The 12,325-nt window shown below is 32.5% G+C and overlaps 2 protein-coding genes across 6 annotated transcripts in view; one reads left to right on the top strand and one right to left on the bottom strand.

The window, feature by feature from the left end:
* The window catches only part of Tgo (Aryl hydrocarbon receptor nuclear translocator homolog tgo), a 54,703-nt gene extending 50,290 nt beyond the window's left edge, over positions 1 to 4,413 (top strand). For all 5 annotated transcript variants that reach the window (XM_076393341.1, XM_076393340.1, XM_076393339.1 and 2 more), the window contains 6 exons: positions 149 to 307; positions 379 to 529; positions 604 to 761; positions 850 to 1,034; positions 1,111 to 1,252; positions 2,452 to 4,413. In XM_076393341.1, coding sequence (XP_076249456.1) covers positions 149 to 307; positions 379 to 529; positions 604 to 761; positions 850 to 1,034; positions 1,111 to 1,252; positions 2,452 to 2,669 — 1,013 coding nt within the window. In that variant the 3' untranslated portion in view covers positions 2,670 to 4,413. The remainder of the gene's footprint in view (positions 1 to 148; positions 308 to 378; positions 530 to 603; positions 762 to 849; positions 1,035 to 1,110; positions 1,253 to 2,451) is intronic.
* LOC143188857 (U3 small nucleolar ribonucleoprotein MPP10) lies at positions 4,342 to 7,025 on the bottom strand. The gene is made up of 4 exons (XM_076393343.1): positions 6,886 to 7,025; positions 5,387 to 6,716; positions 5,200 to 5,308; positions 4,342 to 5,105 (listed from the first exon to the last, which is right to left on the bottom strand). The coding sequence occupies exons 1-4, from the start codon at positions 6,960 to 6,962 to the stop codon at positions 4,735 to 4,737; spliced, it is 1,887 nt and encodes a 628-aa protein (XP_076249458.1). The 5' UTR covers positions 6,963 to 7,025; the 3' UTR covers positions 4,342 to 4,734.
* Between the last annotated feature and the right edge of the window lie 5,300 nt (positions 7,026 to 12,325).

The raw sequence follows: 12,325 nt of genomic DNA, 5'->3' as shown, positions 1-12,325 counted from the left end.
TCATAATTATATAGAATTGATATTTACAAATCTTATTTGTATAAGTTTGTGAATAAAATTGTTGAATAGTAAAATTCAAATTTCATAAATTTTAAAAGCTATCTTGTTCGGTAGAAGAAATATCGAGTAAATTAATTTCATATTTCAGAATTTATTTCACGTCATTCAGCAGAAGGTAAATTTACCTTCGTGGACCAAAGAGTTGGTGGAATTCTAGGGTACACACCCTCGGAGCTCTTAGGTCATCCGTGTTACGAATTCTTTCATCCAGAAGATTTAACGCACATGCGAGAGAGCTTTGAGCAAGGTGAGCTGTCCTAAAAACCATATAAAACAACTCTTGCGTTCGTTGTCATTAATGAATACTTTTCTTTCTAGTGCTAAAGACAAAAGGACAAGTTGTGTCTGTGATGTACAGATTTCGAGCCAAAAACCGGGACTGGTTGTGGTTACGGACGTCTGCATTTGCATTTTTGAATCCATTTAATGACGAAGTTGAATATATCGTCTGCACAAACACGCATGCAAGGTATGATTTGTTATCCTAGATTTCTTATTTTATTTATTTCCTTTATTGTGTTATATATTTAAATTTTGTTTTAGGTCATTCCATCCTGGTAGTGATGGTCAAACAGAAAATGAAGCTGTACCTGCTTATGGACAACCTGGCTTAGATTATTCTCTTCAAAGACATCCTGCCAGGGATCCTTTGTATTCGGGACATCACATGATGCAGCACCCGGCAACTGTAGCTACAGCAGGTAAAGTATTAATTAATCTTCTTAATTAAGAAGACCAACCCAAAGTTTTCGTCACATAATTTAATTAATATATTTCAAATTTTGTTAGGTCCTCAACAGCCTAGGCCGTCCAGTACCCAAAACGTTTATCAGGGATATGAAACAACGCAATCGCCAATAGCTTACGGTTCACCTGGACAGCAGAACGCATCATCTTCAGTTTTAAGTAGAATTCAAAAGCCAGCTAATACATCCCCAACTCCGGTACAGCAAGCATGGACCATTGGTAGACAAGTAAGTACATATGTACATACAATACAACTTTTGTTTTACTTTAAAAAATACTAAAATATACATACTTATTCTTTAGCAACCAGTAACGGAAGGATACCAGTACAGTCAATTAAGTCCGTCGAGATCACCAAGCGGACCAACGTACACTCAATTAAGTAGCGGTGCTAGGACACCAGCTACACAATATCATGCAGTCACAACAGTGCCTAATAATCCTGGTAAGATTGGTTTTATTAAACATTAATAGCTGCAAGAATGTTAATACCGCGGCTGTAACTAATAATTTTAGTTGAACCTCAGTAACTCGAACCTTCATAAGACTACAATGATGTTCATTTCCATCCACTCCTCTGTGAAAACCTCTACAAGTCCAAATATAAACTTACTTTATCTCGAATTATTTGCTACATGCTTAGGTGCGTTATTATACATCTGCAATTCGAATTCGGAGTAACCCAACCTCTGCAGATCGAACTTTATCTCTATAACAGACTATCTTTTCATCTCCAGTTATCTTGAACTTAAAATTAACTGAAAGTTCAAGTATATGATGAGTCATCGATTGGTGATTCCCCATTAAATTAGTTACATTACATCGTTTAAAATAACAATATTAAACTGCTGCTCCAAAACCGAATTAATGTATTTTTGAAGAATGATCATTTATTTGCTAATATTCATCATTTCCACTTTGAAGCTGAACTCAATATTGATACTTTGGAATGTAACTAGCCTAGGGAGTCGCGAATTGATGAGGCTCCCTGTACCTGAACCTCCTGTTAACTTTAACTGAAGGTGAAGAAATCGGTCGTGAGTCGAGCTTTTATCACCACTACCTCTACAACTCGAAATAATTAATGCGTCATAACGTGTCAGTAACAGATAATCAAATATTGTCTCCTTTTTTTTCAACTATTAGAATTGCCCCGAATGCTCGGGAATATAAGACGACACCCGCCGTATTCCTATCCTTGGACCCTCGAACAGTTAACGTCCTACGAACTTTCATAAAAGGATGTAAGAATATTGAGGAAATCGTACTTTCTGCCTTGGTCACAGTGGAAAATGTTGTTGATCAACAATGTTGACATAGCAACACAAAATTAAATTGCAGACTTTTTGAACAATAACAAGTAATAACATAAAGTAGCATAATCTACCTCTTTGGACTCTTACAATAGAAAAATATTAGTCTATATTCAAACGCTCTGTATGTTGAATTTTTGTATATAAAACCTGTCTTATTCGAAAACTTCAATAAGACGAAACATCCATAACTCGAGTTACTGAGTTTCGACTGTACTAATGGCTGGTAGTTACGAATTTATTCTGGAAACTGTGTTGAACATCACTACACATATCAATACTTAATAAATAAATATAATAAACTTTAAGGACACATAAATGTACGTTTTAGGTATGTGGGGATGGCAAAGCCAACAACATCAAACACCTCAACAAGATGGTGGACAATCAAATCCTCAAGTGACTGGACAAGCTCAGCCACCTCATCCTGCTCAAGGTGGACCTGGCACGCAACCCCAGGAACTCTCAGATATGTTACAGATGTTGCAAGATCAAGGTGGAGCATCTGGTTTCGAAGAACTAAATATGTTTAATACCAATTTTGAGTAGCGATAAAGAATTAGCATTGACCACAAATTGTTTACCTTAAAGAAATTTTAAGGTTATGAATCATCGATACTGTCTAGGGTTATTATCCCGGAATCATCATAATCCGCACTTTTACTTCAGCATTCAATCTGGTATGAAAGTTCGCAATTAGCACCTCACGTGTAAACAGTTTATTCGAATTGAGGTTTAGATGACCTAACCTCAATTCATTGACCTAATTCATCGATTTAGTATTTCCTTCATAAGAAATTACATTTCTTATCGCTTAAATAGTACGATTCTAATTATCGTACACGATTTTCTAACAAATTGCCGAAATTTGTGAACATCAATTTTGTGAAAGTGCCATTAAATATCCCTAAAAAATGGTCACTTATAATACGCACAGATGGATCAATTGATGAGGATTAGGAAACTTTTAATGAATTGTAGGATTTGATGCGACGAGAAATATGTGAAAATTGTTCAAGTGAGAAGTATTATTTACACTTCTTAGCTTATATTCGTTTATTTTTGTAATTTTGCGAATTAAGATCATGACTATTGAATAATTTTAAAATACTTTTTTCTATTCATTTCTTTTGTTGATCTGAATTTAAAGTATAAAAAAACATTTTTTAAGAGAAAATGTAATTTAAGTATTCAATTTTAACTTTTCTTATTGTTTTAAAGAAAGAAGATCGCAATTATTATAGTGGTAAGGTATATTTAACTTGTACATGAAGTTCAAGAATAACGATAGAGAAAGGCCTAGAATTTCATTGAGCTATTGTTAATGGATGTAAGTAAATGTATAAATTTTTGGATGAAAAACAAATGCGTGTGAGATTTGTAATTGTTCAGAAGTAGCACTTTGTTAAAATTTTCGAAATGAACATTGTATCGAACTGCGTATATCGTGTACAATTATCATCACATTTTACATTACCATAAACGCCTCATCTGTGCTTATTAATAAGTAAATAGGGCATAACTTCGCACTAGAGATTTTATTTGGTACAAAAGAAAGGAACACTTTGATAGGTATTAAAGAAGGTGCATTCTAAACAATAAGGAGGAAAAAAGTATTTTTAAAACTTTTCAATCAAATTCTACACAAATCACGGTAATTTTAATATCAGCTTATCGTTAGACTTCTAAGATTAGCTTAATTATTTTAATTTAGGTCTTTGTAATTATAAACAGTGCAATCGTAAAGTCGACACTCAACGGACAAAAGAGAAAAAGAAAGAATTGTTTGAACTCAGTGATGTACAAAATTATGTAATCCACTTTTGCTTCTCTGTGCAGAAACACCATTTTTAGATATTCCTAAAGAAAAAAAATATAGATAATGTTACACATACAAAATAATTGCATTTATAAATAACCACGTGTGATTTAGTGCATTTGTACATGTTTAGCAAATTCTTATAAACAAGATTTAAAAAAAAATCGCAGCATATCATAATGAATTGGGAACAGTTTTCATGAATACATAAAGTAATAAATTACGCATATAGTTCTTTTTAATTATTCTGTGTCGAGAGTAGTTTCAGTATCATATTGCTCTGACAATAATTAAAATATGCATTGAAGTCGTTAAAGACATCAATATACTTATGCAAATCAATTAAATTTTAAAACATATCAGTTAACCATGTTAAAATCTTTTGTCCTCTATTGTTCGCGATTATTTTTCTTGATATTTTTTTTATGTGAAAGCAATATTCGCTCGAAACCTAATTTTTCGTGCAAGAAGGTAGTTACCTGAAATTTGCAATGCAATGCAATTATTTAAAAAAGAAATGAAACTCTTTATAGACTTGTCACCCATGCGCTTATATTAAATAAATATACAAGTTGTATGAACTGTGGAACAATTGGTAATATAAAATCCACATTTGCGTTGCAGAATTGGAATACTTATTAAACCCCATGTATTTTATCTTTCTACTTTTATTAGTACTTCATGTATATTAAGAATTTTTATTTAAACAAAGATACCATTGAAATTAAATTGTACAAAGTTGAACATAGAACTGTATAACAAATTCGTTTATATTTAAATAATTTTGTACAAATATTACAATTTTAATTTCACTGCAGACAAGGCAGCTTTTTGTTTCTTTTTAGTATTCACATCAGTCTTTGACTTTATATGAGTTTTCACTTGATCTTGCAATTGGTTAAAGAATGCAGTAGACGATTTTGGTACTTTCTGACTCGTTTCATCCATTTTTATTATATTTCGATTCTTGGTTAACTTCTTCACCAATTCCGCGGCTTTAGCATTTCTATATTTCTTCTCAACGCCTGGTTTCATTGCGTTCAATTTCTCTTTCTGTTCCATAACCTTCTGTCGCGCACGCTGCTTCATCTTCTTGTGTCGTCGTTCTCGTTTCATATCTGCCTTGGTTCTTTCTGCTTTACCAATCAGATCACCTCGCGGTTTTGCTGCAAAATAAATACATAACATAATTTAATGCTACAAAATCGAAAGTGTTTTAATTTTTTTGTTTTCTAATGCTACTCTTTCCAGTGTGAATACCTTTAATTTCTTCTGGAGCTAACATGGCAGCATCACTAGTTCCCACTGGAGCTACTTCCTCCATATTAATTGCAGGAATATTACTGATAATTTTAATTTCTGGTTTAGCCTAAAATAGATACATGAAAATGATCAAAAATGTAACACAAACTATAATAAGAACAAAATCTTTTTATGATTATCTTACCAATTTTGGTGTGTAGTGGAAGTTGGACAAGGCATCTAGTTTAGAGAATAATGAATGCATCATTTCCCTAATTTCTATGTGTAATTTTGGTTCTTCTTCTTCTTTTTCATTGTCAGGATTTAATGCTTCTTTCTGTTTAAGATATTCATTCTCATAAATTTGAGACAAGCTTTCTTTACTCTTCTCTTGATTTAAAATCAACTTTTTTTTATATTCAAATGGAGTTTCTACAGGTTTAAACTTCCTTTCAACATCATCCCATGCTTTGTCCTTTATCCTTTGTTTAATTATGTCTTCCAATTTTAATGTTGTTTGTTCAGTAATGACAGGAGCAGGCCTTGTTGTAATATCAAATTCAACAAACTCTTCTAATAAAGAATTTTGTGGTCTATTTGCTGCGCTTACTTCACCCTTAAGTTGCCATGGTTTTTCTGAAAGTGCTTCTTTTTCTAATTCTTGAATCCGTCTTTGTAATCGTTCTTGACGTGTTTCAAGAGAAGACTTAACTTCTGCAGTTTCTGCGTTAGTACTCTTATTTTCTAAACTATCTGTTTCATCAGAATCATTAGTGAGATTGAATGTAACTTTTTTCTTGGAAGACTTTTTATCTTCTTCATTGTCTGTGTCCATTACATCATCCATATCACTACTATGCAATGATCCGTCATCATCTGTTCCTTTATTCTCAATATCCTTATAACGCATAGCATCATTAACTTCTTCATCTTCACTCTGTGGATTATCAAAAAAGTCTGCATATTTTACCAATTTTTCTTCAGTGTTATCATCATCGTCAGAAAAGTCATTAAATAAATCTACAGATTCACTGTCAGATTCTTGTCCACTTTTTTCATTTTGCTTTTCCTTCTTCTCTTCTTTTGTTAAGTACTCATCTAATTCTTCTAACTTGAAAAACTTGTCATCCACTATGGATTTCTTATGTGTTTTTGTTTGTCTCTTCTGTTTCTTCAAAATACCTATTTCCCCTTCACCTCCCATGGATTCTTCTTCTTCTTCTTCTTGCTCTTCAGACATATCTTCATCTTCTTCCTCTAAATTTCTTTCATCGTTTTGTGTGATTTCAGGTTTTGTTGTGGTAACTGGTATTGTCAACTTCTTACTTACAGCTAAAACCTTTGGAATGCCATTCAAAAAATGCTCGAGTTCACCTTCATTTTGCAACTCAAGTTGTTGCCATATTTGTTCTTCATCGAAACCTTCAGTTACAAGCTCAGGCAAAGCGTTTGTATTTCTCTGTGACTGTTCTTTTGTAAAATCGTATAAACGTTTAATCGAATTTTTAAAATCTAGAGCAGCTTGGTTTTGCACGCTAAAACATTAACAAATTATGAACGTTAAATAAAATTGAAATTATATAATCTAATTACCTTAAAACACTTACAAGGAAAAATATTATAAAACTAGAAACACTTGATTATGCTCATTACTTCATATTAGTACAGATTAGTACAAGAAAATATTAAAAGACAACTGCTTACCTCAAAAATTCTTCCGGCTTCTTAGTATTACTATCAATCGCAGATAAAACAGTACTAAGTATTTCTATATCAGTCATTGTGTATTTACATTTACATTAAATCTCTAACAAGTATTTTTCAATAACGAGGTTATGTTTGCCCCATGAACAGTAACATTAACAATGTACAACATAGATACGTCATCTAACCTATTTTTTAATTCCATGAAGATAGGAATACCTAGAATTTCACACCCAACCTGAATTTCGCACCCAATGAAGTTTTGCAAAAGTACGCAAACTCTAATAAAATGGACAACAAAAGCAAATGGGATGATAAATTCTATTCATATGCCAATGAATTTGTGCAAAGACTTGAGATGTATCTCTGATTTGCACGATACATTGAAGACCCAATTTTTAAAAGGAGAAACAGTTGAAATATAGGCAATGCTATAAAAATATTGTAGTCTTTATTCGTAGATAAACAAGTTGATTAATGTTGAAAGGTGATTTTATAGCATTCGTTTCTAGCTAACCTGGTTCAGGATAACATTGAAATTGTAAGTACCAGATGAAAAGCTAACATACTTATCGTATTTTTTCGACTGGAATTATACATTTCTACTGTCGCTATGTCGCTAACTGTTACTATATCTCTCCTCCCACCACTTATCAGTCGTCATTCTGTGCCATTTGTTCAGTGGCATTTGGGAAGTTTAGATGTTTCGAAAACTTCGTCAATATTATTTGTCTGTCGATATGTTGTTGTTGCTACTCTTATTTTATTCATTGACATTGTTCTCATTTATCTCCTATTACTACTTTCATGTAACGTTAATAGACTTTTGATTAGAGATTTCTTTAATATTTCAAGTAAAATTTTATCGGTTTTCTGGTTTCTTCTCTATTCTCTATCTGATATTATTTAATATCTTTGCATCGAAGTATTATTTTCTAAAATATCTATTTGGTTGTATACAGATGTCTTGAATTTCTCTTTCTTTTCTGTTACAACCCTTGGACTAGAATTAAAGTGACAAAAATTGGCGCCAATGTGAAATTGACGCCATGACAGCTAGTAATTAATTCAAACGAACTTTTACGAGAAATCGTTAAAACTTGAATTTGTGTTAATTAAAATGTGGAAAAATTTATATATATATATATTTTTATTTTTATTTTAAAAAGAATATTTTTTACTTTTGTGATCGTCTGCAATGCAGTTTCCTTTGTTGCGTAGAAATTCTTATCGTGACTTTAAACGGCAAACTGGCCTGAGCGGCGTCCGTCTATATTATAGAGTATCTGCGGTATTAGACTCTGCCTTTACCTTATTAACACTAATTCCAGAAGCTTGCACAGCTCTGATGTGCGAAGTAAGTCAGTCAATGATTTAATTCGCCGGCTAATGATTGTGTATTACTTTATTAATCGTTTACTTTTGTTTTGGGGTCATTTCATGGAAATCGGACACTTTTTGGAGTACCATCTCGGATTTTGTTCAAATTTAAATATGTTGTAGTCTGTAGTGGTACTTCAATGTGTGTCGAAGGATTTTTCAAAATTTTGAAAATTGTTGGTTTTACAACTACTCAAAGTGTAGTGGTAAGATTTTTTCGAAAAAATCATAACTATTGAACCACTAAACATTCGTGAATATGCTTCTGAGTAGTTATAGTGAACACATAAACGTACTAAAAATATATTGTTTCAGTTTAGAAAAAGTTTTTCAAGCAGTTTTTCGAATTGTTTTAAACAAATGCGATTTTTTAGTACCGGGCACGAACTTAGAAATTTGAAAAAATCGAGAATATAATCCTATTCTCACATTCTATAGTTTACTCTACAGACAAAATTAAAAAATTGTTAAAATTAGTAAATAATTAATTATTGTATACCCCCTATATTAATTACAGGTATAGCCGCCTAACTATTAGTGCCGTACGACTAGGCTGCACATGGTACGCTTCGACGCGACGCAACGTTACTTTCAATCAGTTTTCATTTGGTCAATTTTCAATTTAAAGAAAACAAATAAGACTATATTCTCAACTTTTTTCAAATTTTTAAGTTCGTGCCCGGTACTAAAAAATCGCATTTGTTTAAAACAATTACAAAAAAAGTGCTTGAAAAAACTTTTTCTGAGCTGAAACAATTTCTTTTTAGTACTTTTATGTGTTCGCTATAGTTATTCAGAAGTATATTCACGTATGTTTAGTGGTTCAAGAGTTATGATTTTTTCGAAAAAATCTTACCATTACACTTTGAGTAGCTGTAAACCAATAATTTTCAAAATTTTGAAAAATCCTTCGACACACATTTAAGTACTACTAAAGACTACAACATAGTCAAATTTGAACAAAATCCGAGATGGTACTCCAAAATGTGTCGTATCTATTCCGAAATATGAACAAAATTTATTTAGATATGCATATCCTTATAGATTAATAGAAAAAAAGTTGAATTTTGTATCTTTAGTAGTTTCGGAGATATAAACTCAAACATGTAGACAGTTGTGAAAATTGGTAAAAACTGTAAACTTTGGGGGCTTAAATAATTTTGAAATTATCAAAATGATGACATCCCCCCCCCCCCCCCCCCCCCCCCCCCCCCAATTGCACATGGATCACAATATATTCTGATATGATCAAAATCCCTGATCTCGAGATATAAGAGTGATCGAGTTGTCACGGAATAACCCTTACTCAACCATGTCAAACGACGCAAAGGTTCAAAGTGGTACGGGTAACTAACTGGATACTTCTGTAAGTAACTCTACGTATAATTAAAATTTTATTTAACAGAACTTTTTATAAACTTGAAAGAACGTCCTAAGGTTTCGTAATGGCACTTAAATATAATTTAAAATAAGTAATATCCTCTATATTAAATGGCGTTCTCGCTCGGGTCCCTCTCGTGAATAATTAAATGTTTATACCACGGCCTCCTGCCGCTCTTCATATTTACTTAAAAACATATTTAGTAGGATAAGAAAAGTACACTACAAATAGGGTCTCCTAACAATACTTGTATATAGTATATAAAATGCTAGATTAAAACAAATTTTATGGTATTTATTGAGCGATGTTCGAACGTCGAGGTCCCCTGTATTAAAAATGAGGTAAAAAAAACTTCCTTATCGACTGAAAGAATTCTAAATAATAGTACAGCTACTAGTGCATAGGTGGCGACAGCGGCTTTTTCAATAACAGAAGCCATTGACTCGATAAATGTAAATGGGAGAGGGGCGATCGCAAAGAAAAAGGCGAAGGGGAGATGGAAACCAAGACGAAGAACCGCTTTGGAGTTCGAAGCCGCAAACGCATTGGCGCAGACGTCGGTTCCGCGCGACACGCTGCCGTTCCAAGCGAAGTAGAAACGCGTGCGTCTCTCTGTCGTTATATTGTGGTACGCGTGTGTTTGCCGAGTCTTCAAAAACGAGTGTAACATTTTGGTGGATTTTGTGTGCTTGGACAGTGTTTTTCAGTAAGTGTACTCACGGATCACAAACGGAGCCCTCGCTTTTTGGATAAGCTTCGTACATACGGAGGAAAGGTGCGTACTCGGAATTTGTCACCGTTTCACGAATCGATCGCGAATCTTGTTCCTGCATTCGAACCTAGATCGAATCGGCGTGTTAAATGTGGGCTCTACCGCGTATCCGAACGAAATTGAAACGATTTTGTACAATGGATGGGAAAGGACAGGGAATAGCCATGGATACGGAATATATTAGGGATCTGGTTTCGAGTTTGTTTATCGTCCTCAAGCGGTCGGCGAACAGAAAGTTTACGCGCGCAAAGGTCGACAGGTCACGTGGGACATTTCGTATGAGGGATTCAGTGATCTGTTATGGTTTGAAAAAAAAACAACCATAATTTAAAAATTCTTGCTCCTTTGAGGCTGTCTTTCGGCACGACAGTTTTCGGTAGTTGGATATGGGCTCTTGATCTTTAGATTTATGAAGAATGCAGTAACTGATCAAATTATGGTCTCTTAGAATTGTGTCATTTATTTGGAGTCTGAACAAGGAGGGAATTGAAGATACATTTAAAATGAAATCGTTTTTATTACGAGAAATATTAAGTTTTCAATAACATAACAAGGATTTTATAACTTCTACAAAGTATTTACAGTTTTTAAAAGTATTGTATGCCTCAATATTTTGTTATGTCTTTCTTCGTATAATATAATTGCTTAGGGCTTTTAGACATGTCTGGCTATATTTGGCTCGATATTACTGCTCAATTTTCAAATAAAAAAACAGCATAAGTAAACAAAAACTCAGAAATCACTAATATCACGTCACACTATTGTAAGTAAAAACAGTAACACAGAATGATATCTATAGTCTATTTAAATAAATTCTTTATTTAATGTAAATTATCACATTTATGTGAAAAGGGCAAAGCAAAAGTATATTTTAGTATTATTGAAATCATAATTTTATTTGAACTAAAATGTAAAATATTTTACATTTAAATATTGAGATTGTATATATTGCTGGGAACGCACATGCTGTTTTGTGTATACATATATGGGTATACGCGTTTTTCGCGAAGTAATTGTCTTTAACCTGTGAAGAATGCTGTAAAAAAACAATACCATCTTTTTACCATAAGTTATGTTGAGAAAAACCTCGTTGGGTTTCTATAAACAGTGAGTTGCTGTCGTTGGTCGAAAATGTAAAAATTGTTCAGAAAGAAACTTGTATTAGATGTTAAGAATTCATACAACGCACATGCAGTTTGAACGTATAAATTTTCCGCATCATGTCTCATGTCCCAAGAATTCTTCCTTATTTTCTACATGATTTTCTTCAGAAAATTGCAATGTTTTCTTCGTAGTATTTTTTTTGTTGAATATTTTAAATTACTCTAGAATAGGTATAACCAATGTTTAATTACATACGTAGTTATGAGCTAATGATGAATCACTGACTTTAAAAGTTGTTTTCAAACTCTCCAAAAATTATACATTCTTTTAATTAAGTCTAAGAAATTTTTTAATGGGAAAGGAATATCCAGTTTAAAATATTTTTGTTGTTATCACTGCTTAAGTAACACTGACATACGTGTGGTTCGATTTATTTTTATTATATAAAGTAGTATAAAATATATTTTTATATAAAATGTACTTTGAGTATTATTTTCCATCAAAAGTTCACGATTTTTGTGTGTATTGAACTGTCCAAAAGTATTAAAGATCGTATTATTATAATACATTCGTATTATGTGTCGAATGTACGTGCACGTTCAGTTTTATTCAATTTAATACAAATTTGGAGTACAGTGGCTTCAATATTACTGTATAATATTATTGCACGAAAACTGGAAACTTAGCAATTGTTCACCAAATTACATACTCCAATCATGGGATCCACACTTTGATATAATCCACAGCTTTTACATTATAAGAAAAGTACCTAACGTATGCCTCAATTTTTATTCAAATGTGTT

Source organism: Calliopsis andreniformis, chromosome 3 (assembly GCF_051401765.1).
Source record: "Calliopsis andreniformis isolate RMS-2024a chromosome 3, iyCalAndr_principal, whole genome shotgun sequence".
Classification (NCBI taxonomy): Eukaryota; Metazoa; Arthropoda; class Insecta; order Hymenoptera; family Andrenidae; genus Calliopsis; species Calliopsis andreniformis.
The sequence above is the reverse complement of the archived record's forward strand: the minus strand, read 5'-3'. Positions and strand labels throughout refer to the sequence as shown.

Excerpts from the sequence above, each read along its gene's own strand:
- LOC143188857 (XM_076393343.1), bottom strand. The coding sequence starts at position 6,962 with ATGACTGATATAGAAATACTTAGTACTGTTTTATCTGCGATTGATAGT. Across the intron at positions 6,717-6,885 it reads AAGCCGGAAGAATTTTTGAG|CGTGCAAAACCAAGCTGCTC; the intron begins GTAAGCAGTTGT and ends TTAATGTTTTAG. Across the intron at positions 5,106-5,199 it reads AGCTCCAGAAGAAATTAAAG|CAAAACCGCGAGGTGATCTG; the intron begins GTATTCACACTG and ends TTTATTTTGCAG.